Source organism: Uncinocarpus reesii, genomic scaffold, assembly GCF_000003515.1.
Source record: "Uncinocarpus reesii 1704 scaffold_1 genomic scaffold, whole genome shotgun sequence".
NCBI classification, from domain to species: domain Eukaryota; kingdom Fungi; phylum Ascomycota; class Eurotiomycetes; order Onygenales; family Onygenaceae; genus Uncinocarpus; species Uncinocarpus reesii.
The window spans coordinates 2,307,339-2,332,483 of NW_003052500.1; the positions used below are offsets into that span (position 1 = coordinate 2,307,339).

The window sequence follows — 25,145 nt, forward strand, 5'->3', positions numbered from 1 at the left end:
TGACCGACATAAACTTTCGCGATCCAAAGGTGTGGAGTCGCCTTGAGATCGATCGTAGTGACGTAGACATATCATAGTTGGACATCGATATACGTGGCAAGTACGAACTTTTGCCAGACTGCGGCGGGCCGTTCGGTAGCCTTCATAATACGCTGAATCGTGGTTTCTGAAAAGCCAGTCTTCTTCTTCATTGATCCATCGGAACTTGGTCCTGAGCAACTGGATTCGTGGGTGTTTGCTACCGAGCACTCGAGACTGGATTTCGGCCAAACGCGAGAGGTTATAGCCCGGTTACAACCTGACTGGAATGCATTTGAACTTGGGATGGGAGCTCAGACAGTCAAATGCTGGTACCGTAACTGGGCTAAAGCTACAGATGTCTCCCTGGACGTTTTTCTTCCTTCCGCTTCAGCAACTTATCACATACTGGACCGTGCTGCCGTGACTGGAATTTGTCAGCTCCATTGTAAGGATGCGTATGCTCCTATCTTCAATTGCTCGGTTCCTGCTACTTCAGACGAGCTGAATTGGGCGGCTGGTGTGTGGAAACGTTCAGACTTGATGGAGTCTCCAGCTCTACTTCAGAGGTTTGTGTGGCTCTTGCAGAAGGCTATTGCAGTCACTCATTTTTCCGAGTGGATTGATGTCACCTCTGTCCAAGGACAGAATCGCCTAGGATGCGTTCTTTGTGCTCCTCCAAAGCCACGTTTGACTTGGGCACGAAATGAAAAAGATCGAATCTGTGCATATGAGCACCCTGAAGACGCAGCTCTCTACGAGCGCAGTGTCAAGAACCGACCAGCGCCTTTCCTCGGATTCATGTTGCGCGATGAAAAGTCGTATGTGCATTTACGGATCTGTTTAAATATTCTTACGCTTCTTCACCAAGCGGTTGGCAATATGCCGCGCGCCCTTTACGAGCCGTCACTAAAATGGCGCTTGTGCATTGATACGACAGGATTCGTGCGCCAACGGCTCCCAAAGCTGGTTGAAACGAATAATAAAGGTGACATCGAAAATGCTCAGCCTCCAGGCTTCCGAAACCACATGCTTCGCCCAGAACAATTGCGGTCCCTGACGTGGATGCGGTCTCGGGAGAGTGATAAAGTCCCCAATTTCGAAGAAGAGGAAGTAGTTGAAGCGTTATTACCGGTTATCAACTGGCGGGCTGAAGGCAAGGCAACTGCTAGAAAGCTGGTACGAGGCGGGATCCTTGGTGACGACGTGGGCTATGGCAAGACAGCAATTTCACTTGGTCTGATCGACACACAATTCGACAGCGACTCAAAATCCGTTCCTGACAATGCGAATGCGGCAATTCCAGTCAAGGCAACTCTGATTGTGGTACCACATCATTTGTTTGACCAGTGGCTAAGGGAGATCCGCAAGTTTCTAGGGTCAAAATACCGCATTCTGCAAATCAAGACGCTCACTGCATTTCGTTCTCTGAACATTAGAGAGGTTGAAAAGGTGGATATTGCGTTGGCGTCTGCTTCTGTATTTCGGGGCAACAATTACTATGAGTTGATGCGAATGTTTGCTGCCACACCCGAAGTCCCCCAAGGGGATGGTCGTGTGTTTGATGAATGGCTTCAGGATGCTTTGAACGGCGTTCGAGATCATGTCCGTCTCTTGCGCACCCACGGGAGCCTTGACGTGTGTACCAGTATCCAGGCAAAGAACGAACAACTACAAACCGAAGCTGTTGTTTCAAAATACAATCCCTCTAAAAGACTGAAGGGACAAAGGCTCCAGGATCATTTGGCGAAGTCGAATATATCTCCAATGGCGAAAAACGAAAAACCGGAGGCGAAGGACAATCAATACAGCAGCGATCACTCAAAGATAGTCTCTGGTTTACCGGTTGCTCACAAGGCCAGTAAGCGGAAACAGGAGGATGCAGACGATAGCACTCCAGCAGAAGGCACTTTGAAGCCAGGCTCCCATCAGCAAAAGAAAGTCAAAACAGGGCTTGAACATCACGCTGATATCCCGCCAGCTGACGGGGTATTCTACTTTCATGATGCCAAATACGATTGGAAACGCGTTCGCAATCCTTTTATTCATATGTTTGAATTCACTCGCTTAGTCATTGATGAATTCACTTACTCGAAGGAAAGGAGTTACTCTGCGGTGCTTTCGATTCCTGCGCGAAGCAAATGGATTCTATCTGGCACCCCGCCTTTGAATGACTTTGCCGACGTGAAATCTTTCTCTCCGTTCCTTGGAATCAATCTAGGGATTGATGAGGACGACATCAAAAGAACCGATAACGAAAGGTTAAAAGCAATTCAACGCGACAGGACAGGTACTAGTACTCTCCGTTTTGGTTTATAGTACTAAACTGACTCTAAGCAGAGGTTGAGCAATTTCAACCATTCATCACTCGACGCAGCGCTGCATGGCATAGGAGGCGGCACAAAATGGCTCAAAACTTCCTTGACCAATTTATGCGAAAAGTAAGGATTCCTTGAAAGTGAAGTGAACCAACTGACGCGGTACAGAACGAGCCAGAGATAGGCGAAATCCCTTTCACTGAACACATTTGCGAAGTAGTGCTAGCTCCTGCTGAACGCGCTCTCTACATTGAGCTGTTCGTGCAGGTAATGGCCCAGAACCTGAAAATTCGAAGACAAGGAAGAGGATTGTATGACGCGGCTGAGATCTCGCGCCTAAACCAGGTCATCGGTGGTAGCGATGGTCCGGAAGAGGCACTTGTGAAGCGGTGCTCTTTATTTTCCCTCGACGACATCAACGATAACAACCCGCCCCCCGATCCCGACGCGCCTGCCCCTGAGAAAAGAAAACTGGGGACAGGGAATACTATTTTAGATGTCCGCTACAAAGAACTGAGAGATTTGGGAGCCGATTTGCAGACAAAATTCAGGTTGGGGCTTTGGCTAAGATCCAAACTCAGCGATGACTCAAGAAATCACTTTGATAAGACCTTGAACCTCATCGAAACAGACACTGGGGCAGGTGAATTAGGTGATTATCTAGTGAGGAGAATTATCCAAAAATGTCTTGATTTTGCGAAAGCCAATTCCAAGGAGGTGGATGGTAACAAGTTCTACGCGACTGCACAAATGGTAAGTATTCCTCGATCCCTTTGTGGACACGAGTTAATGCTCTCACAGAAACGGCAAAATGCAAGAGAATCACGACCAGAGTTTCCAACCACTGAAAAAGCCATCGTCCAAGACCTCAACAATTGCAATGATAGTATTCGTCGGTTAATCGCTGAGACTCGTACACGAACCAGGGCGTCGAGAGTTTTTCAGACTATTCGATACTTCCAGACGTCCCCTCACGATGCTGCCTATCACTGCCATTACTGCTGCAAAGTAGAGAGAAATAGGAACCTTATCTTCGTTCTGGGAGAATGTGGACATACGCTCTGCGGAGAATGTCTTGAACTACGCAGAAGAAAAGGTGACTGTGGGTGTGATGGTTGTACCGCGACCCTGGAGGGATACAGAGTCATTGAAGGAGGCGATTTCGCGGAAGACGAATCCCGAACGTTAGACGAATCTTGGGCTGATCTCGGAGGGAGCAAAATGTTTGAACTTGTTAAGCTTCTTCAAGACACAAGCAGAATCCCTGAAGATGACCAGGTCTTACTTTTCGTTCAGTACGCCGACCTGATTGCAGCCGTGTCCGCGGTGCTAGAAAAAGCCAACATCCGTTATATGACAATCACGTCGAATGACCGTGTTGCAGGAAAAGCGTTGGCCGATTTTCAAAATGGAACCGAGGAAGTCAAAAGCAAGGTTCTTATACTCGCGCTTGGAGACGTGACCGCTTCGGGACTGTAAGTTTTTTATGTTCCTCTCCGGCTTAAAGGGTGGAACGCAACAGACATCTAACCAATCTGCGATGCTAGGAATCTCCAAAATGCGAATCATATAGTCTTTTTCCACCCGCTGATAACCCGGTCGCAATACGATTACGACTCTGGCATGTCGCAAGCGATCGGTCGGTCTCGAAGATACGGCCAATTGAAACATGTGCACATCTACCATTTCTTGACCTTGAAAACAGTCGAAATCAATATATTTGAGCGTCGTAGAAAGGAATGCCTAGTAAAGCGGGGTGAAAAGTTCATTTCTGTTCCGAGGCCTGAAGTTCAAGAAACTGACATTGCGGATTGGAGAGGCTATCCCTTGGAGGGCAGCAACGCGGCACTTTTTGATGACGGGATCGATGAAGATGAGTGAGCAATGTGGCCTTTTGCTTTGATAATTCGAGATTTGTTGCTTTTTATTATTTGGCTTCGGTTATTTTAGACAACTGCATCGGTGAGCTGCGGGAGTGCTTTTACGGGAGAATGCAAAGATAAATTCAAACTTGAGACAAATATTATTATTTCTTAAGGGCCACTGAATTATTGGGTAGAATCTGTCCATTGCAACAGCTACTCTAGCTCGCCATAACATAACAAGTAAGAAAAGTAGCGAAAAAGCAGCTGGGCTGTCGTAAGGGGCTACTATACAAAGCCGCGAATAATGGCATGTTCTCTCAGCCGGTTCTATACCGCTGTGTCTCTAGCTGAAGATAAAGCAAGACTTTACAACTCCCCATCTGTTCTAAGCGTCTCCGTGCTCCACAGCGGACTCGTCAAGTTGGTCAATCCAGCACTGTTTTCGCAAGAATGTCTTCCGCTCAACGGCCCCGGAGCGGGAACTTTGACTTTCTTCCCACTTTCCCCGGCCAGAGCGGATTCCTTGAGCGCCTCGAGCAATTGGACAGCGGTGTCGGGAGTAAGGTCTTCATAGTATTCGTCATTGATCTGTACCATGGGTGCGTTTACGCAGGCGCCCAGACATTCAACTTCCAGCACAGTGAAGAGTTTGTCTGGCGTCGTTTGGCCGTGGGAATGGACACCGAGATGTTTCGTGATGGCCTCTACGATCTTGTCGCTTCCGCAACCGCCGAGTTGGCAGGGAGTCTGGCCGGGGGATTATGGTTAGCTTCAATGTTGTTTTCTATTTCCCGTTTCTTGGAACAGGAGTTAGGGGCTTCCTTACGGTGGTGCAAATCTGAACGAAATATTTCCCCACGGGATCCCGGTTGTACATTGTGTAGAATGTGGCCACCTCGTAAACCCGCATGGGAGGCATCTCGAGGATTCGCGCAACCTCGTTCATGACACTAATGCTTGTCCAGCCCAGCTGCCGTTGGCCAAGGTCCAAAAGCGGCATGACGGCGGCCTTTTTGTATTGTGGAGGATATCTCTTGACGATTTCATCGATAACTTTGAGATTTTGTTCCGTGAATTTGAATGGGATGTTGGGATTGTTCTCTGGGCTATTTCGGTGCTAATTGGGCCGTTGTCTTAGTGTTTTGTTCCTTTTCCAAGTAAAACAAAGAGTCCATCAAGGGATCCTATAGCTTACCACAGCAAGCGCTTCACTGCGAACCGGAGTAGCAACGGTGAATTGACGGCATTGCCGAACGGGGATGTGTCTCCAATATTGGCGGCATTGCCGGAGCGTAAACGGCACGAGTTTTGACGCCATCCCGATGTAATGTGAAGAGAAGCCGGGCAGATTGCCGTTGGAAACAGGCGCCTTGCTTCCTCGCCGTCAATTGAGATAGTAGCAGGCGGAATCAAGCACTTTTTCGACTATGATCTCGAGATGCTGATAATCAACTTGGAGACGGCCCTCAGTGGGCCAATCAGACAACCGCGAATTCAGCCTTATGTCATCATCCAACATTGACCTTTGTCAACAGCGATGGAGATGAGAGATTCATGCACTCTTAGGATGATATTCCTCCGGTCCTGTCTCCGACTGAGATCAGTTCAGCAGGTAGGATTGTACCGTCCCATCAGCCGAGTTTCCTTCACGCCCGCTCTTCCAGTCCGTCAACCTCGTTTACGAACAATGGCCTCTCAACCCGTGCCGCCTGCTCCAAAATATAAACTGGTCTTCTTCGTTCCTCTCCCGCACGCCGAGGCCTGCAAGGAAGCGGTGTTTGCTACCGGCGCTGGCAGTTACCCTCAAGGCAAATACAGCAAGGCCTGTTTTCAGTCGCTAGGCACCGGCCAGTTCCTCCCCGGCGAAGGTGCCAACCCGAACATTGGCAGCGTGGGGGAGGTTGAGAGGGTAGAGGAAATGAGGGTTGAGGTTCTGTGTCTGGGAAGGGAAACGGCGTTGAAGGCGGTGGAAGAGTTGCTGAAGGCTCATCCGTATGAGGAGCCTGCCTACGAGGTCTACAAGCTGGAAGATATCTAGTGATGTTTATGGAGATTGATGATGCGTGTCGATAATTTCGAGCCATCCACTCTCAGCTTCTGATAGCGACGATCGGTCCGTTCAGTTTGTCGACTCTCGCCAGGTCCATACTCCGTCAATGTCAAAACGGATACCTACACCGAAGCACTGATAGATCGAGGGTTACTCATTCCCTGAGGCCTCTGCTACTGCTTTTGTTTGCCTTCTTTTACGGCGTACCCTTCGATCTTTATTTGATAGAGCAAATAGGGCTTATGACATCGGGAAAAGAAAATCGTTATTCGCATAACACATCAACAGCGAACTAATTAGCAACACCAAGTTCAAGTTTCATCCGAACTAAATTCAAAAATCCGTGCGTCAGATCAACAGGGGTGAATAAAACAGCACACAAGAAGGGCCGTATGGCTCGACTTGGTCGTAGGATGAGTTCATTCGAATTCGTCCTTCAATTCAATCCAGCGATCTTCTGTCCGCTTGGGATCCTAGCCTCATATTCCAGGACCAGTTTGATATCTGCTCCCTTTTCCAATTTAAGTTCCCATGCAACCTCTCCAGATTTTCCCATGCTAACAGTCCCCTTACCCCAGTTCGATTTGGGGCTGCCAGCATCAGGTCCGATTTTGACCTTATCCCCATCTTTGTCGAGGCCCGCGGGCTGCAAGATGCGGATACGAAGTCTTTCATCCTCGCTAGTTGGCACTTGGTCGAGAACCAGAAGTGATACAGAAGTTGATTTCGTGTTGCTGATTCTGCAATATCGGGTGAAGACAGCGGAATCTTCCTTGTTAAAGAAACCGGTTGTCGACCGTCGCACCGTCGGCTTAGCATACTTGACTTGGATCCCCGGGTCAACTCCGAGGGAAAGACTCGCGGTGTTTTTCGGCCCACAGTGAGGGATTTTGGTAGTTCCAAGAAAGATTCCATCGAGCGTAAGGCCAGCATCGCCACGCAACATGGTGGTTGTTGAAGCATTGGTGACCTTGGCTTTGAGGAATGCGGCGGGCCTCAATTTTGGAATCACAAGATGAGAGAAAGTGACAGAAGGTAATTCCAGCTCGGCTATCTGTAGGCGTCTCGACACTGAGGACGGGCGTAGAGTACGCACGCCAGGGATATCATAAGTGGTTGTAAGCCCGTAGTTTTGTTGTGATGACTCTTGAACCACGAGAGCATTAGAGCCGGCATACAGGGTCGCGACGTCGTCATCGTCATCACTCGATGTTGCGTCGTCTTCTACAAGGCTGGGTAAATTTAGGCCCCGTTCAGACACCCTCGTGACAGCTTCTGCTTCAGATCCGTGAAAAGGACGAGGATCACTCCTTCGAGCCAACTGGCGGCTCTCAACAATGCGCGGAGCTGCTGCTGGGGGTGGAGGAGGCGGTAAAGGGAGGCCCTGTGGATTATACCCACGCGGCCGATCAAAAACTGCGTGTCGTGCCATTTGCATGTGCTGTACACTACGAAATTGCACGTTTTCCTATCAAAACCAATTAGTTCGAGAAAAGAAACAAGGTCCGAAACACGGAATAGGGCGGTCTAAATATATGACCACTTACGGCACGTTTTCGCTGTTTTCTAGCCTCCACTTCAACTCGATTCTCTAAACCCTCCTGCCAATAATCCTTACCCTTTGAAGGGGGCTCAAGGGGGTCACACTTGAGTAACTTGACGAACCACGGATGAAGCCATGGAATGACTTCGTTCAAGCCAGAAAATGTGGTTTGTGAGGTTGAAAGAATGATTTTTACATCCCTCCAGATTTCTGAAGAGGTATTTTGGTATTCGGCACGATAGACCATTTTCCCGGACGAAGTCGGCGTATTCAGAGTCAACTCATAGCGAGGTGACCATTTTGCGTTTCTAGTGACATACATCAATGAAAAGTTGACTGTATTGGGATCCAGGACGGTAGCCGGCTCTTGCTTTTTGGTCGAAGCTATCGAGTTACGGCGACTGGTATCTGAAGAGTCCCCGAAACAGTCGAGGTGGACGACTAGTTGCCTCACTCGGGACGTCCAGAAGCTCAACGCTTCCGCCTTTTCTTGACGTTTTTGCAACGATTTCTTCTGGAGGGCCTTTCGCAGCTGCTCCCTTTTTTCGCGGGCTGGCTTTGCTGCAGCGTTTCTGGCGCGATCAAACCTCCGTTGCAGTTTGGTCGCGAGGTTTGTAGCTGTCTTTAGCTCTTTTTCCAACTCCACAGTAGCCGCAGAAGCTTCCTGGCACTTCAGCGTCAGCTCTTTGTTTTCCTGTTGGTATTGATGGAGATAGCCCGCGAGTGTAGAGAGATCAATTTCATTGTGTTTTCCTTCCACAAAGTCTTCAAGCACGGCCTTTGATGTCTCGAACGTGCGCAGCTCGTCTCGGGCAGCATTCAATGCGTTTACTAAGCGGGTTCTTTCCTTTTGTGCAGCTGCCAGTTCTGTTCTATCGACTCCAAAATCGTCATCAGAGTCCTCTTCATCCAGGGACTCGAAATCATCTTCAGATTTGTATTCAGGGAACACATCCTCAAAGGCCTCCTTTCGGTCCACGAATGATGTTTGAGTATCCGTCACTGTAGCTTGTCCATGCCCCGTGATTCGAATAGAATCGCTATCGACTCCGAGATCAAAACCATAGATAGTGATCTCATTAGGGGCCAGGCTTGGAGAAACGTTAGCAGCCGCTGGGTGCTATTCACCTTCCAAAGATCATGAGCAACTCACCTTGACCAAAACATCCGTGATCTCACGAGCATGGTAGCACTAAGTGGTCCAACTTCACTCATTTTCGTAACTGCTTTGTCGAGCGAGATTTCGACGGTGTGAACGACCATAATTCTATCTGGATTCGCGCTATGATATTAGAGACTAAACTGACTTGGGCCAGCTGGGCAATCGCGGAATTCCTTGTAGTTAATTTATGAAATGAAAAGAATCGAAGCCCTGACTTCCGGTGACTATATAGTAATAATAATGGGAAAGGGTTTGGTGGGGGAATGCCCCGAACATGGCTGAGATGCAATGGGCTCAATCCGGGTGCAGCCAGGCAACCATCTCACTGCATGCATCTTGCCACCGAGCCTCCAGCCCATTCGCTCCCTTGTTCATCACATCGTCGACTAATTATTGGCATGGCGGAGAACACATTCAGCGACAGCGAGGCGGAGTTGCAGGAGGCTGACAACTCGGGCGTTCATTGGCTGAACCGCTTGGAGCCCCGCTGTTTGTTTAGTTTGCTCTACTTGCCTTGTTTGCGCGAGATAAGGGCTTACATAAGCGACTGATAAGAGAAGCGTTCTCGAAAACTACCCGATTCGGCCATCTCGACCACAATTCATCGCTGCTCGCCGGTGTTTTTGGCTCTGGATAAGTTGCTGCCTCAAGCGCTGCGTGTTGTTCTGCTATCATACCGACGACGGCTTCTCTTCGACTACGAGCACTTCCCTCCCTCGTGAGGAATGCAGCTGCTCATGTAGAACAGGCCGCGAAAATGACTCACAAGCCTACCCTTCTTCCGAACACGGCCAACGGGACTGGCGTAAAAAGGACAAGAATACTATCCGTGCAGAGTCTGAACGTACCGGGTCAGAGCAACGCTGATAGCCAACAGCGATGGGAAGAAGAAGTACGACGAGATAGCCTGGAGGCACAGGCCCTTTTAGAAGCGGCGGAAGCGTTGCGAACGCGCGATGTCCCAGTCGCATTTCCGACAGAAACCGTATACGGCCTGGGGGCAGATGCGACGAGAAGTGCCGCCGTTCAAGGCATTTACAAGGCAAAGCAACGGCCGTCGGACAATCCCCTGATTGTCCATGTCCATTCTCGAGAACAACTTGAAGGTCTCCTCCAACCGCCAAAATGCCCCAAATCTCAGCAAACTACTGCGCAATCGTCCTCTCTTATCCCACCTATATATGAACCTCTTATACAACGATTTTGGCCCGGTCCCTTAACGATCCTAATCCCAAACCCCCCTCATTCGCCACTGGCCCCCGAAGTGACTTCCAATCTCTCCACATTCGGTGTTCGCATGCCATCCTCTTCACTAGCTCGTCTTTTGATTCGACTCGCCGACCGTCCTTTGGCTGCCCCTTCTGCAAACGCCTCTACAAAGCCTTCTCCAACGACGGCTCAACATGTATACACAGACCTTCGCGGCCGTATTGATATCATTTTAGACGGTGGTCCTTGCGGAGTGGGAGTTGAAAGCACTGTGGTTGACGGCTTAAGCCAGCCACCGGCAATATTGCGGCCTGGTGGGGTTGGAATCGAAGAGATACGCTCGTGTCGGGGCTGGGAAGATGTCCGTATTGGATACAAAGACGGTGCTTTGCAGGGTAGGACCGCGCCTAGAGCACCGGGAATGAAATACAGGCATTATTCACCGAAAGCTAAAGTCGTCCTATTCGAAAGTGGTCAGCCTATGTCATCGGTTATAGAACGAATATTACGAGAACAAGCATCCTCCAGCCCAATAAAAATTGGTGTTATTCGAACTAGAACGTGGGAAAAAGGTCTAGCCATGCCTGTTGACCGAGTTTCCCCTGAATCACTAAACGGCCACAGGGATACTTCTCTAGGCCTAGATGATACCCCTTCACCACCTGATACCCAAATCCAACAACTCTCCGTTCTTTCTTCTGAGTCAAAATCAAATTCCCCCCCTTGCGCAATGGACATGATAGATATATCCCTTGGAGCCGACACGCACTCTATTGCACGAGGTCTTTTTTCTGCGTTACGTAGCCTCGATGCACATAACGTTTCTACCATATATGTCGAAGGCATTCCGGAGACCGAAGGAGACCTTGCAGCAGCAATAATGAATAGACTACGGAAGGCTGCTGAGGAGGAAATCAAAAGTTGAATCGCTTGCATTGCTCGTCTGACTGGAGATACAAGGGCACGGGTGAAAATCGGATGTTTTCAATTTTTGGAGCATAATCTGGCGCATAATAATCAGTAGCAAAAAGTGAGGATCTCCTATAGATAGGATTGACAATGTGCACAAGGTATAATAATGCTTCGCGGATACAATTTATATTGTAGCAACTATTCTATTAAAGATAAAGTAGATTGCACACGGCCTTTCCTGGCTAGACTTGACATCACAAGTGATCACATTAATCAAACCGACACAAAGTCTTCTGTGCACATGCATTTTAAGATAATATTTACAAAAATACATGAGTTCATTGTTATATGAGCTCTTAATTCAAGTGTACTCCGTACGGGGGAAATGATCTCGATACCCCCTATCTACAAAAGTACATAACTAGCTAGGCAACTACAGTTCTTTATTCTTGATCAGCGTTAAACCACGAATCACTGTTGGCAATCCCCATTTCTCACGATTATTCCTCACTTACCGATTACATCCTATTACTGAATACACCTTCGAACGAGCTGGTGTTTGGCAGCCCCGGAAATGCCGCCTTCATCTCAACATTCACCCAAGTCGCAGGCCCTCGCCGGGCCCGAGACGGACTTGTCTCCCTACGAGGTTATGCTCGCATCCGCTGACTATTTCACTAATCCCGAGGGTGCAGCCCACCCTCTTCCTCCCGAATACCCAGTCTATTATTTCTTCTACGGCACTTTGACTGCTCCTGTAACCATAAAGAGGATTCTCGACCTTGCGGAAGAACCAAAAGTCAGAAAGGCCCAGATCATCGGCTACGCTCTGGGCAAATGGGGAGACTATCCTGCTTTAATCGACGGTGAGCAAGGCCAAGTTGTCTCTGGGGCTGCGTATCTTGTGGAGTCTGAAGAGCAGGCTGAAAAGCTCGCCTACTATGAGACGAACGCGTACAAGGTCGCTCCTTGCTGGATCTTCTTTACGGACAATGGGACACCAGCAGAAGCGTCTGGCAAGACATTCGAGTATGCCGGGGATCCAAAGGCCTTGCTAGAGCAGCGATTCGATCGTAAACTTTGGGCCCTGCAAATGGGCAACAGGCTGGGATGAGGTTCCGTGAGAATGTGTTGAAATACGAATGTATTTCTGCATCTGATTGTATTGGCGCTTGGGCTACACGAACATCGATATCCTAACTACATGAGTAGTCTCAAGTGTACAAACTGCCCATTTTTTTTATAGATTACCATTAGAGGCTGTCGACGTAGCAGTTTCTTGGATTGTAGTCGGCCTACCCTATCGGCTCCCCTACGTTATTTCCCCTATAACTACGTCGTCTAGTTATCTTCGCGGCGTTACTGCTGGGGCCTGAGTCTAAATAAGGTACAACCCTTTCAATCACTCCCTTCTTATCCTGAGCACGTAGGCGGCGTCTTGTGTTGGCATAACTACTCCTCGTAATCTTGCTAGGCAGCTGCCATGGCTGACTGCGCCCTTTCCGAAGCCGTTCGTAGCTTGTACATAAATGGCGTCTTCAGTCCGTTGAATAGGCAATTATAACGGTATTTCCGCTCAGAAGACGATTTCCTGCATGTGTAGCAGAACCGCATGCTCAAGGTGATAAGGTCGTAGTATCTGCTCGACTGCGCCGTCTTTGATCCATCCGCTCTGCCAGTCAGGGTGGTACATTGCTTTGATATATTCCCAATACGCAGGATAAAAGCCCGCCATTTCCCAGTCCAAGATGGCAACGACCTCGTCGCCGCGAACGAGTATGTTTCGGGGAGAAAAGTCGGCGTGGGTGAGCACGATCTCATGCTTGGGCAACGCCCTGACGAGTCTGGCCACATGGTCAACCCAGGTGTTTTGCTGCGAAAGATTCATCGCTCTGATGAGGCCGTCGTTGAATTCCGCTTCGGTTTTATAGGGACCAAACCCGCCAAAGTCAGCGCAGAAGACCGGGTCTTCGCAATACGTGCCGTCAACAGAACCGATGAAGATGCCCTTGATCGAGCGTAGCTCTGTCATATAAGATTTCAATTGTAGTTATGATTTTCTGTCGTTGGCCCTGACTCAAGTCATCCCAGACGTCTCGGAGGACCTGGCCTTCAATGTATTCCATGAGGATTACACCGCGGTTGGTCTTTGCATCCGTGTATGCTGCGTATACCTCAGGGACTGGAATGGAAGTCTTTGCCCGGACAAATCGTAGCGCTTCAGCTTCAGCTACCCGGTGCGGGTCGGTCACCTTTGCCACTGTCCGATCGTCAACACGGTAGACGGGGATGAGCTCGTCTTTCACTAAGCGATTTTTGCCGGTGAGAACCGACATATCAATCCGACGTGCCATCAGTTGGGTATAGAGGTCGGGAGAGAATATGCGACTTGTATCTGACGCAGCGGTTGGCCTGGAGGGGAGGTTGAGGCGAACGAACGACAATGCATGAATGATTATCACCCAGTTGGTTACATCAAGGCTACTTCGGATGCTGACTGGGACTTGAGCGATCAGTTCCCAACGGCCTTGACCCTGAAAATTGATAGAGAAAAATCACACTTTTTTTCTTCTTCTCTTCCTCTAATTCATGTCTTCTCAATATTCATCGTTTTTTGCCGCCCTTAGCAGCCCCTTTCCCTGCCTTTCCGGCTCCTGCGCCAGCCTTTTTCCCCTTTGCTTTCCCATCATCCACGCTGGCAACACTCCCGCCCGCCCCAGCGACAGATACGATCCTAATTTTGCCAGTAGGTATCGTATTGATGACTTCCGCTCCCCTCCAACCTTTGAGTAATTCTACTTCCATCATTGTCAAGCTCATTTCCGCATCCTCGCTGGATTTGGCCTCCTCGGGATCTCGCTCCTCCTGTAGCTTCAATATCTCCCCTGCAGAGGGCTTCTGTGCTTTAACAGCCGCCGAGGCGCCCGTGACCCATCGCCCTAGCACTTCTCTGACTACCTTCCCCTTGCCGGTTGGGCCGGGCTGCAGCTTCGCCCGGTATTTACACTGTCCAACCGCCGTCCATGGCGCACACACAGGAATGGCGCTGATGATTTCGTCTCCGACTACAGGCGCCCCGACCAGTGTTGGCAAAACCGACAAGTCGTTCACTATCTTCCCTGCATATCCCGTGTCTAAGCCTTCCTGTTGCCGTCGGTGAAAATTTTCTTGTCGTTGTCGCTCGGCCTGTGCAGCTTTATGGTGTTGAGCCCGACGACGTTCCTTTTGCGCTTGTAGTTCCGCTTCACGGCTTTCCCTAGTCTTTTTCGGAGCATCGGCTTTCGGCGCGGAGCCGAGTAGACGGAGAGCTAACTCTCGGTCTTCCTCATCCTGGTCTTTATATTTTGATGCGAGCTTTTTGGCCTTGCCGCGTTTTCCGCGCACTTGTTGCTGGCTCTTTGGTGTTGAGCTTGATTGGATGGATGGAGTTGATGTTCGAGATGGCTGGGACGTAGACGGTACCGATTCGCCCTCCTCCCTTATGCTTGGGCTTCTCGCATGTGAGAAATCCTTTGTTGCTGTGTCTGAAGCTTCTGGTTGTTGCTGATAGGCAGGGTCCGCTGAATCATATTCATCTTCACTAGATTGATCCACTTCACCTTGCGGTTCATTCATAAGCGGCGTCGAATCATTGAGGTCACCATGCTCATCGTTCTGAGGATGAAGACTCGAAGCGGCTTCACTCGGTTCCCCCTTTTCTTCTAATTCCCCTCCTTTATCCTCGTCATGCTCTAAAACTTCGCGTTCCGAAGGTGGCTGGGGATCTTTTCCATCTTCACTTTCAACCGCGATTTGAGGCGAGCCGGATTCCTCCAGCCGATGTCGCCGATGGTTCGCTACACTCTCCGGACTAATCTGAAATAGCACCGCGAATCCAAGTATAAGCTGGCCCGGTGCTAAATGGTTCTTTTCTCCGCTAATCACAACGCTGGTCGGCAAATACTCTCCGGTAGCGGTCGTCCTCGACACTTGCTCAGCTTTTACCCACCAAGCACCCAGTAACGCCTTTGTGTCCCACGCGCGTGATGTTGCAACGGTAAATGTGCCGGCTTGTGCCAGGGTGCCCGGAGGAATGGGATCATCAAATGCCCCCGGTTTATTCTTTATGATCATTGGCATTGCACCCTCTGTATCTGTATGAACGTACACATCCCCTTTTTGGAGGTGCCGGTGGTATAGAATCTCATCCTGGCGAGCATCTTGACCACTAAAATGAAGTTAGTTAGAAAAATAATCGAGATATCAAGCCCATAGGGAGACGCACCCAAGGACCAAATAACCATCTGAAGATATGAAGAAGAAGAACTTCTCAAACCAGAATGGTGTTCTTGCAGGCCTTAATACCGGTTTTTCCTGCTTCAGGCCTTGCTTGAGATCAGCAGTGACTTTCTTCTCGGCACTTTTGAGGGCCTTTTTAGAGGCTTTAATGGTCTTGTCCTCTTTCATTGCAGCTGTTTTCTTCTGGTCATAATACTGGCTTGCATTGGCCCACGGGGTTAGAGCCAAGTCAATATCAATACTGAGAACTTCAGGCTCTCGAGATTTCTTTTCAGGCTCGTCGCCGCTTTCATCTTCCTCGTCTTCATCTTCTGACTCTGACTCTGACTCGTCATCAACAGGCATTCCATCCGGCAGTAGGATTGTAATCGTATTTTCGTACAGCTTCAAAGGGAGCTTTATCATCTTGGCAATCGGGTTTCGTCTGCTTTGTTCCATTTCAATGAGGCGGGCGATCTCGACCCAGTCCATACCCTGCGCAATCAGGCTATTGGCAGCATTGATTGCCTCCTCCACTTTGGACAAATTCGCCTCGATGGCTTGAGCTTTTCGGACATTCAACTGCTGAACCTCTTTCAAAGCTCCAACTCTTTTCTCATGGTCCCGTTTCGTAGCTTCTAGTTTTCGTTTCATCGTCTCTTCTCGATCCGTGAGCCGAGACTCTAGTTTTTGTGCCTCCACGGACGAATAATATTCATCCACAGCTTTGTTAAAACTCTCAAGTGGCAGTATACGAGTGTCCGGGTTATCGGCAAACTGCTTGGGCTCAAAGGGATGGTAGTCAATGTAGCTTGATTTGTCTGGCTTTGTCTCTGTACCTTGGGTAGGGGGTTCCGACGGTTTATTTTCATTTCGTGTGATGATATATCCCCGTGTCTGCTCAGCTGTTGATAACTCCCCTGAAACTCTTTGCGCTTCCTCCAGTACATGCATTAACTCATCAATCATGTCACTCGCTTCCAGTATCTGGTTGGGCCGCAAAGTGGAATCGAAGCCGGTGACATGAAGAGCATGCTCCAAGAGCAATGGCGGGTATTCCGGGAAACCAAGAGACAATGCTCTTCTCAGGGCTTCATCCTGCTTCTTTTTGGCTCTTTTAGTTGTGGCCTCTGGCTGGGAAGCATCTCTTTCTTTCCCCCTTTCCAATGCAGTCCTCAATCTGTCCACGGATAGCGGAGGTACCCCGCCGTAATTCTGCTTGTTATCCAGTCTGTATATCAACCCAATCCGGATTTCATCTTGTTCTTCACCCTCTGGCACAATCCTCAGAAGCGACACAATCTTAAACTCGTTGTCTGTCAAGATGATGTTTCCCGAGGCGAAGAATTCCAGCAACAAGTGGAACTGTCCATCGCTAAATTCGATGTGAATAATCCTATCGGTGCCGACCTGAGAAACAGCTGTGACGCGACGGGATTTAAGGAATTGTCGGAGACGGCTGACGAAGTGCGATGGCGCAGGAGCTGTTGCACGGGTATATTCTGTGAGGTGGCAGCGAAACCCAGAGTCGATGACGATCTGCTTGCGGACGTCGGGTTTCTGAAGCTTAAAAAGGTATATGCGCTATTGATGGGTCGTCAACACGCAGGACGAGCGAATCTAGCTTGTATAGAAGGCAAGCATACCGAAGACAAGTCGTATATATTCGCTATCCTTAGGCCGACCAAGGCGGCGGAGAGTTCGCGGCATATAACCTATGCGCCCTTTAGTCGTGGAGTTAATCACCGGGAATGTTCAGGCAATGGCCTACCTGGACGTCCAGTGAAGAATATCTTTGCTTCATTTCGTTCTGGTTGATGTGCAATCGAATGAAAACGGTCTTCTCAAGCGTTGACTTGAAAGCGGCTGAGGGATGAATTTCGTCTCGTTGACACAGTGACGTCGGCGGGGGCGGGCCACAAACTCCAACTTGCACACATGCGATTTCGGTGGTATGAAGTCGGGTGACAGCACTCTTATGCGCAATAACTACGCTGATTTGGAGAGGAGAACTGTCAACGAGTTCGTTTACATGGCAGACAAGCAGGTCAAAGTTCAGCGGTCATTATTAATCCCAATTTTGTCGCCTTCAGTGCTCGCCGGAAACAAAGCAATCTATATCAACAACAGAAGAGACGAAAACTTAGGAAAAGAAAATAAAGGCCCATTATTAGAAAGCATTCGGTCCTCTTAACAATCCCATAGGAGCCCGTTTACGCCACGCCCAAAACAAAAAGAAATGCCCACTCGAGGGGAATAACGGATACATCGAGAGCCAACAGCCAGTTACAGTCCCTGCCGCAACTGTTCAGCAAGTCTCCTTTTCCCAAACTCCCATGCGTTTAATAGTCCCTGCTCTGAGAGATCGATGCTCTTCATGTTCGGCGCATCGGGCGCAGGGGCTTTGCTGACACGCGACGCAACGACGACAGGATCCGTCTCCAAAATAATTCCATCGTCGACGATTTCGTCGACGGCAAGAGCAACGATGTCGTAATTCTCGACAATCGTACGTTTATCGGTAGATCCACTAGTGACAGCGAAAGAGCATATGTTAGCTTATCGCGGCTTCATTGAACGAAACGGCCCCGACATAGGATAAACGGGGAATCTTCACCCAAGGAGTATTGCCAGACTATCCCTTAGCGAGACGACCACATTATAGAGTAGTACTTCATTTTCTTCCGCCCCGCCGATCACATATAACATCACATCGCTCTCCATCTTGAAGACGACCACGCGGTTGTCATACAGCACGATGTCGCTGGTCTGCTTGTTTGTCTTCTCCATCAACCCCTTTTCAAACGCTTTCTGGTCTTTCAAGGTGGGATACGGGTTTGCACCGGGGTAATCGAGCGAATTGGGCGAAATGCCCGCTGGGGGGTGTGGGGGAGAGTAATACTTTGCGAAGATGCGCGAGGAGTCGTCCGTGGACATAATGAGGATCGCGTTGACGGCGAAAAGAGACAGGGGAGCCGGCATCTTGACTGTAGTTATGCAGGACAGTTTCGAGGGCCAATTGGTCTAGGAATTGAGCGAGCAGCCGTCTGTCTGATATTGTCTTGTCGCCAGAGCTGTCAATCCGCAACGTGGTGCGGGGTCACGTGTTGGCATCAAGAGCTTAGTTCTAGCTACTTCGTACTCCGTAGTTAGTTATCTTATCACATCACAATATATATTGATCGCAGAAGCAACGAGAATTCACTATTGAACACAGTTGAAGACTTGGTCCTACGAGCCTCGAAAGTCGGAAGCACGGCTCAACAACCGTCCACAGACAGTAGAAGCGTTGACTACAGCATTGAACACCGCCTTTGCACATTCCTCCTCAACCTCGTTTGACCCCTGGCGCAATCGCCATTTTCTCCTTTGCCCATCCGGATGCCATCTCCGTTTCTCCTCCAGCAATTTTGCTTTTAGCTTTTGCACTTTGGCGAGATTGTATCTCCCTCGCACCTGTATGTTGAAATTCAAATGACACTGATCGTCGGTGCGCATGGCGCCTTTGCCGCAATAGTGTTGCGGGTCACCAGGTTTAAGGTCAAACGCCGCCAGGAAGAACGTGAATGCATTCCATTGTCGTAAGAGCGAGTCATCAGGTGCATTCACCCGCCCGTGGAGGAAGCAGGTTCGAAGTTCCGCAGGTATTTCTGAAAGGCCATCCATTTTCAGCGTTCGGGTAGGCCAAGGTATGTTGATGGCGTCCATATCGCCTAATTCCGCCAGCTGGACCTCCAACCATTTGTTGTCGTAGCGCTCAAAGGCAGTGTTTTCAAGGCTGCGTTCACACGTCTGTCGCCGTTCATGCTGCTTCTGAGGTGACCGACTAGGTTCATTATCACGACCCGGCTCTTGTTGAATCCTCCAAACTCCCAACCTGTTCTCGCACCATGTTTCTACAATGCGTTCAAAGGTTTCGCGAAGTTTCTCCAACTCCACCCGTTCCTGGCGGAACTTTTCTCGCTCCTGTTTCAAGTCCAGCAAATACTCACGTAGTGTTTTGAGGGACTCGGCAAAGAAAATTTCGGGGCTCTGTGGCGCACACATTCCGTCCCCTAGTGCACGACTCTCTCGTGAATCCTTCGATGGCACCTCACTACTCGAACTCGCCTTCTCGTTATCTGCTAAATACGGGTCGCTGCGATTATTTCTCTCTGCCTCGCCCATCGACTCACTAACCGAGAACAAGGTTGACGTATCGTATAGGCCGTAATCTCTATCGTGCGCCCTATCTTCCTGGTCATGATGACGTTCGGCATTTAGGTGCTGGGGATATCGTTCGCCCCAACACTCATGTGTGGCCCAGGTGGGAAGCTCATCATCCCACGGATCGCGATACAACGCGGGAAAATGCCCATTTCCAAAGAACTCTTCTCGGATGGGTGTGCGCTGACTCCATCGATCAGAGGCAGGGTGGAGATAGCTTCTGTGATGGAAGGGAGGTCTCGGGTATTGGTGTGTGGTATGACTATACCAGAAATCTAACGACGGATCCCAGTAATCCATGCTTGCGTTCTGCCAGGCTATGGATTTTCTCACTGAAAATTGCCAGCCCAAAAGAGATGTGTCTAAGAGGAAGTTATGGTGATGGAATGCAGTATAGGAATATCCGGTTAAGGGTTTCGATTAAAGCAAACAGAATTGAAAACGGTTGTAATATCCTCCAAGCCCATTTAGTCGTCTTTGGGATCAAAAAGCGCAAAAAACATAATCCAAAAACATAAAACTACAATCTTTATATAAATGAGAAAGGGTATATGACATAGGCGAGGATACAAAATATGTCAAGGCGTTAGCAAGCATTGTTTGCTGCCAATGTCGCACTGCATAACAAACCTTGGGCATCAGCGCGGGTACCAAACACTCGTCAGGAGATCGCGGCCGTGCAACCAAGACAGCATGACGGGAAAGGCTTGTACAGGTTTTGGTCAGTGGTTTTGTCAAGTGCAGATGCCTTAATGGACACAAGCAGATTATTTGTGTCAGTTCAAGCAATAAAGTCATTCCACATAATAGGAGAGAATCCAAGAGTTAACATTAAAGGGGGATGCTGGCCAAAAGAAAAATAGTTCCATCAGGTATTCCATAAAATTAATACACCGTATCATAAACCAAAAATAAAAAAAGAGAAAAGAAAAAATGGCATAACGTCTTCCTCCGATAGAGAAGCGTGATATCGGACGGCTTAAATTGCGAGATATATCAATGATCAAACTTGAAAACTTGGGGGTTACCCGCCGGTCTAACTAGTTGGCGTCTTTGGCGGCTCAAACGAGTTTGAATTCGTACGATTGAACCACGAAATCCAGCTTCCTCGATTGGCTTTCTTTCGGGCAGCCTCGTCATCGTCCGAGGTCTTGCCGCCTTGATCTCCACTGTCGAGTTCCCTATTCTCTTGGACGAGTCGTAGAGGGCGTAATTTGCTTTGGGTCATCACAGCTCCGGTGTAGTTATTCATACCAGAGCTATGACGGGGCGGTGATGAATTAGTTCCTTGGGACGCTATTTCACCGCTGCGATCGCTCAGAACACTGTCACGCTCACCCCCCCTGCTTGACATCGAGGCTCCGTGCGTCGAGTTGCCCGAATTGCGTTTTGAGGAGAAAGAGCCAGAGAATAACGGGCCTTGAGACATTGTCGGACTAATGCCTGGACTCATAGGGCCAACCGGTGGAGATCGCCCAGCAGAGCCGCGATACAGCTGACCAACTACAGCGGCTGCTGCAATTCCATCGGCCTGATCTGACCTTGCTCGGCGATGTTGGACTGTTCGAGAGCGGTTAAGGGGAATGCTGGGAGCCGTTTCCGGGTTTTCATGCGGTGTCGAGTGCGATGCGGGCTGTTGATCTTGGCCTGGAGCGGCCTGCATGAGCTGGCTGACAGGTCGAGGCTTGGGGCGTGTTGCCTGGCCGGCCATGACAGACTTGGCGCGCTGAAGGAGCGTAGGGCCACCGGCTTCGTTCTTCTCTTGAGGGGGCGGCGGGGGCAATTCTTTATCCAACCCAGCGGTTTTGGCTGTGGGGTTACGAGGAACATCATTCTCGCTTTTGTCCAGGATATGCTCGAACCCTTCGTGCTGTAGGAGGCGGCCGATGATTCTCTCTATATAAAGACTCAAGGCCTTGTTGTGGTCAACTTGCGTTTTGAGCTCAGCCTCAAGACGACGGCGTGACTCTGCTTCTCCTCCTTCGGCAGCAGACTCTAGTTCGTCCGCCAACGAGCCGGACCCCGTTGTGTTAAGCTGGTTATCGGCAGCATTTTGATGCATGAAATCCCCTTTAGTAAAATCACCATTTAGGGTCTTTTCGCTTAGAAGCAGTTGATAACTCTCGTTATCTTCCATTAAGCGAGCATTTGCCATCCGGGCTTCAAGCAATTCCCGTTCCAGATCCCGCTGGCGACCGCCGCCCATGTTTTCCATCTCAATTAACTTGATCTGAGATTCCGCCAACTCTAGCCTCAAGGACTCAATGAGCTTGTCCTTTTGTAAGATCAGTTTCGAGTTATTCCGCGATGGGCTACGCTGGAGCTGCGAAGAGGGAGCAAACTGTCCATTCTCGACATCTTGGGAGGCTCGATTTCGGAAAGAGGCTAGGTGAGGGTCAGTGAGCAATGGATTTTGATCTAATTTGGGAACGGAGCCTTACGAGAGCGAGATAGAGTACGATCATTCTCCACATTCATCCGCAGATCTTTTTGAGAAATAGTCTCCTTCAGGCGCTGGATGGTGGATTTGAGCTCCTCCTCTCTGCTGGCTTGGGCCTCCTTGTCCTTTATCATCGCTGCTCTTTCAGTTTCATGCGTCTGCTCCATATCGCGAAGTTGCCGGGAAAGCTCTTTGACTTCATCACGCAGGGCATCGGCGTTGCTGTCCTTCTCATGCGCTTGCTCCTCCAAACGTGTTTGTTGCTCAACGGCTTCATCCAGTCGCATCTGTAGGACTCCCAGCTGTTTGCGGTACTGTTCCGAAACAAGCTCTGCCTTTTGCAGCTGCTCTCTGAGTTCCCCGATCAGGGTGGAATTTGCGGCTCTAGCATCGTCGTCGGCCTGGGGGTTCATGAAGTTTCGCGGAACGCTACTCATGCTCAGGTTGGAGCGACCAGGAGGCCTCCTTGCTGCCGCGCGGGCGGAAACTGGTGCGGGGGAGTGTCTTGTGGACGAGGACCGTCCGAGACCGTTGGGCGATCCATTGGGCGACGAATGGTGACTGTCGGTGGAAGTCCGTCGATTGCCGTGGGAGGAGAGAGGTGTAGAGGGCTTTCTTGCAGAGCTCGCCATCGCGCATCGACTGCCAGCAGCACGAATATCGGAGAGTTTCTTTCAGTTCAATGGGGGGATGTCTGGTTGTTGAACTGAGCGAGACCTCAAGGCTCAAGGGCGAAATGCAAGCCTCGAGAAAATATTCCGCGTTGCTGAGGTTTCGCCGGTGTTAGTGACCAGGGCAGCGTGGCATGTAACGTGAGCACGCGTGGGCCGGTGAAGATTCCAGGCTGATAGACAAAGCACAGAGAATGCTTAGAGTAACCAGATCAGTGCAAAGCTCCGAAACAACAGCAGCAACAGCAACAGCATCAACGACGGCGACGGCGATGCGATCGTGACTTGTCAGCTCCCAATTGCTCATTAAAGTCGCTGTGACATTACGGGATTCGGTGCCAGCTAGCGTTGTTTCAGAGATTTACGGCCTCCATACGCTCAATTACAGCTATTCTTCGCTGGGACAAGCCGCCAAGAGTGTAACTAATACAGAGCGTGACCAGCCCTTTGAGCACGAAACAAATTGTCAAAACAAACTGCTGGATGCTGGATGATCCTTTGGGGGTGAACGAGTTGCTTGGGTCGGGGAGCACAACGGCTTGCTGGGATTCCCTGGGCCCGGGCAAATGTCGCAGTGGAGGGATTCAAGCTGGAGGAACGAGCGAATTCTGTCAGGAACACAACCCCTGTCGAGGATGGCCGACAGAGAGGACCTCCTAATAATATTCACCAACAAGAGAAAAGCACGCGCTGGATGAGGCAGTGAAGAGAAACATAGCGCTTCAGGGTTTTGAGCTGCACGCAAGAGCAGGGCAATTTATCTTGGAGCCAGTATCCAGCTCCGTAGCTGGATATTGTGTATCTCCCTCGAACCAGATCCGCCACGGGGCGTGCTGGAAGTGGCACGGATGCATCGCAAGTCCTCACTTTTTACACTTGGATCATTGTTGGCATAGTTGTAGTTAGCCTATCAGCCACCACTCCCAATCGTAATGCCCTGATCATCGTCGTTTTCGCCGTGACTGTCGATTGTTGTCGGCGCAGTCAGTTTGATATCAACTGGATTAGTAATACTCGGCCCAAAGCGGCAATTAGGGCTCAGGGTTCCGCCACAACACGCATTGTGTGGAGAATGATTGGAAATCAAAAGATCCAAGATTTAATTCCTTCGACGACGGCGACGACGACCTGTGAATCCGACGACATCTCGCACGCCTTTTCCATTATCGACATCTACTCGTTCGCAGGAAGTGCAGGTTTTTCCGATCAGAATCAGCAAAAATGGCCCGTCGTCCAGCGAGATGTTATCGCTACTGCAAGAACAAGGTTGGTGTGGCCTGTTCCCTTTTTTTTCGATGATGGACGCGGCTTTCTCGGATGTTGTTTGCGGTGCTACGATGGAAATGGATGCTGTCGCGAGCTCTGGGGTTTGCGGGAGCTGCTGAATAGCTTAGATGGAGGATACAACTTTTGCGAGTTTTGATAGGGATCGCAAGCTAACCCTTGGTTTCTTTACTCGATAGCCATACCCCAAGTCCCGCTTCAACCGTGGTGTGCCAGACCCTAAGATCAAGATCTTCGATCTTGGTCGTAAGAAGGCCAACACCGATGAGTTCCCTCTCTGCGTGCACATGGTTTCCAACGAATACGAACAGTTGAGCTCCGAGGCTCTCGAAGCTGCCCGTATCTGCGCCAACAAGTAAGCGAACACCCCCCTTCTCTCAATCCTCCCGATTTCCAACAGCTAACGTGTGTCAAAACACAAGATACCTCGTCAAGATCTGCGGTAAGGAAGGTTTCCACCTCCGCGTGCGCGCCCACCCCTTCCACGTCGTCCGCATCAACAAGATGTTGTCATGTGCCGGTGCCGATAGATTGCAAACCGGTATGCGTGGCGCTTTCGGCAAGCCCTACGGTGTCGTTGCCCGTGTCAACATCGGTCAGATCCTCCTCAGCGTCCGCACACGTGACTCCAACCGAGCCGCTGCCATCGAGGCTCTCCGTCGCTCCATGTACAAGTTCCCCGGTCGCCAGAAGATCATCGTCAGCAAGAACTGGGGCTTCACTCCTCTCCGCCGCGAGGAATACGTCCAGTTGCGCAAGGAGGGCAAGGTCAAGATCGACGGTGCTTATGTGCAATTCTTGAGAAACAAGGGCAATGTTGCGAGTAATATGAAGCGCTTCCCTGATGCTTATGAGAATCTTTCTCAGGCGTAAGGGGATTGTTTTTTTTTCTGTTTTAACGAAAGGAAAATTTAAATGGGGACTGGTGAACCTATTGGCTTGATGGGATTGTTTTTATTCCGTGATGATGATATCTCTGCGTTATTCTGCCATCAATTCAAGATCGGTTTTCGTCCTCTGAAATTCTACCTAATTCATCACAAATGGGCTCATATCCCATCTTTCACATTGTCTACATCCATGCGTTTTAAGATGGTATCCCGTTCGCCAGTGAAATCTAAGAAGCCCGTTTCCAAAAAGGAAGTTTCGGCGGTAGGAACTTGATACCAAAAAAGAAAGGGAGTATTATTAGAGCCTCACATTCCAGGTG

At 49.7% G+C, this 25,145-nt stretch overlaps 9 protein-coding genes across 9 annotated transcripts; 4 read left to right on the forward strand and 5 right to left on the reverse strand.

Annotated features, from left to right (window-relative positions):
• Window positions 1–561: 561 nt before the first annotated feature.
• UREG_00970 (uncharacterized protein) lies at window positions 562–3,815 on the forward strand (the record flags this gene model as incomplete). Its single annotated transcript, XM_002541408.1, has 4 exons — window positions 562–1,879; window positions 2,000–2,308; window positions 2,359–2,459; window positions 2,505–3,815. 4 exons carry the CDS (start codon window positions 562–564, stop codon window positions 3,813–3,815), a joined length of 3,039 nt encoding a protein of 1,012 aa, XP_002541454.1.
• A 752-nt stretch (window positions 3,816–4,567) lies between these two features.
• Window positions 4,568–5,519, reverse strand: UREG_00971 (NADH-ubiquinone oxidoreductase 24 kDa subunit; the record flags this gene model as incomplete). The annotated part of the gene is made up of 3 exons (XM_002541409.1): window positions 4,568–4,948; window positions 5,028–5,318; window positions 5,397–5,519. 3 exons carry the CDS (start codon window positions 5,517–5,519, stop codon window positions 4,568–4,570), a joined length of 795 nt encoding a protein of 264 aa, XP_002541455.1.
• Window positions 5,520–6,687: 1,168 nt separating this feature from the next.
• Window positions 6,688–9,057, reverse strand: UREG_00972 (uncharacterized protein; the record flags this gene model as incomplete). The annotated part of the gene is made up of 3 exons (XM_002541410.1): window positions 6,688–7,719; window positions 7,799–8,885; window positions 8,948–9,057. The coding sequence occupies 3 exons, from the start codon at window positions 9,055–9,057 to the stop codon at window positions 6,688–6,690; spliced, it is 2,229 nt and encodes a 742-aa protein (XP_002541456.1).
• Window positions 9,058–9,713: 656 nt separating this feature from the next.
• On the forward strand, window positions 9,714–11,090 carry UREG_00973 (uncharacterized protein; the record flags this gene model as incomplete). The annotated part of the gene is made up of 1 exon (XM_002541411.1): window positions 9,714–11,090. The coding sequence occupies one exon, from the start codon at window positions 9,714–9,716 to the stop codon at window positions 11,088–11,090; it is 1,377 nt and encodes a 458-aa protein (XP_002541457.1).
• A 561-nt stretch (window positions 11,091–11,651) lies between these two features.
• On the forward strand, window positions 11,652–12,191 carry UREG_00974 (uncharacterized protein; the record flags this gene model as incomplete). The annotated part of the gene is made up of 1 exon (XM_002541412.1): window positions 11,652–12,191. The coding sequence occupies one exon, from the start codon at window positions 11,652–11,654 to the stop codon at window positions 12,189–12,191; it is 540 nt and encodes a 179-aa protein (XP_002541458.1).
• Window positions 12,192–13,681: 1,490 nt separating this feature from the next.
• UREG_00975 (uncharacterized protein) lies at window positions 13,682–17,138 on the reverse strand (the record flags this gene model as incomplete). The annotated part of the gene is made up of 3 exons (XM_002541413.1): window positions 13,682–15,284; window positions 15,342–16,918; window positions 17,106–17,138. 3 exons carry the CDS (start codon window positions 17,136–17,138, stop codon window positions 13,682–13,684), a joined length of 3,213 nt encoding a protein of 1,070 aa, XP_002541459.1.
• A 1,427-nt stretch (window positions 17,139–18,565) lies between these two features.
• Window positions 18,566–19,840, reverse strand: UREG_00976 (uncharacterized protein; the record flags this gene model as incomplete). Its single annotated transcript, XM_002541414.1, has 1 exon — window positions 18,566–19,840. The coding sequence occupies one exon, from the start codon at window positions 19,838–19,840 to the stop codon at window positions 18,566–18,568; it is 1,275 nt and encodes a 424-aa protein (XP_002541460.1).
• A 736-nt stretch (window positions 19,841–20,576) lies between these two features.
• On the reverse strand, window positions 20,577–22,612 carry UREG_00977 (uncharacterized protein; the record flags this gene model as incomplete). Its single annotated transcript, XM_002541415.1, has 2 exons — window positions 20,577–21,925; window positions 21,982–22,612. 2 exons carry the CDS (start codon window positions 22,610–22,612, stop codon window positions 20,577–20,579), a joined length of 1,980 nt encoding a protein of 659 aa, XP_002541461.1.
• A 1,260-nt stretch (window positions 22,613–23,872) lies between these two features.
• On the forward strand, window positions 23,873–24,808 carry UREG_00978 (60S ribosomal protein L10-B; the record flags this gene model as incomplete). Its single annotated transcript, XM_002541416.1, has 3 exons — window positions 23,873–23,917; window positions 24,115–24,290; window positions 24,358–24,808. 3 exons carry the CDS (start codon window positions 23,873–23,875, stop codon window positions 24,806–24,808), a joined length of 672 nt encoding a protein of 223 aa, XP_002541462.1.
• Between the last annotated feature and the right edge of the window lie 337 nt (window positions 24,809–25,145).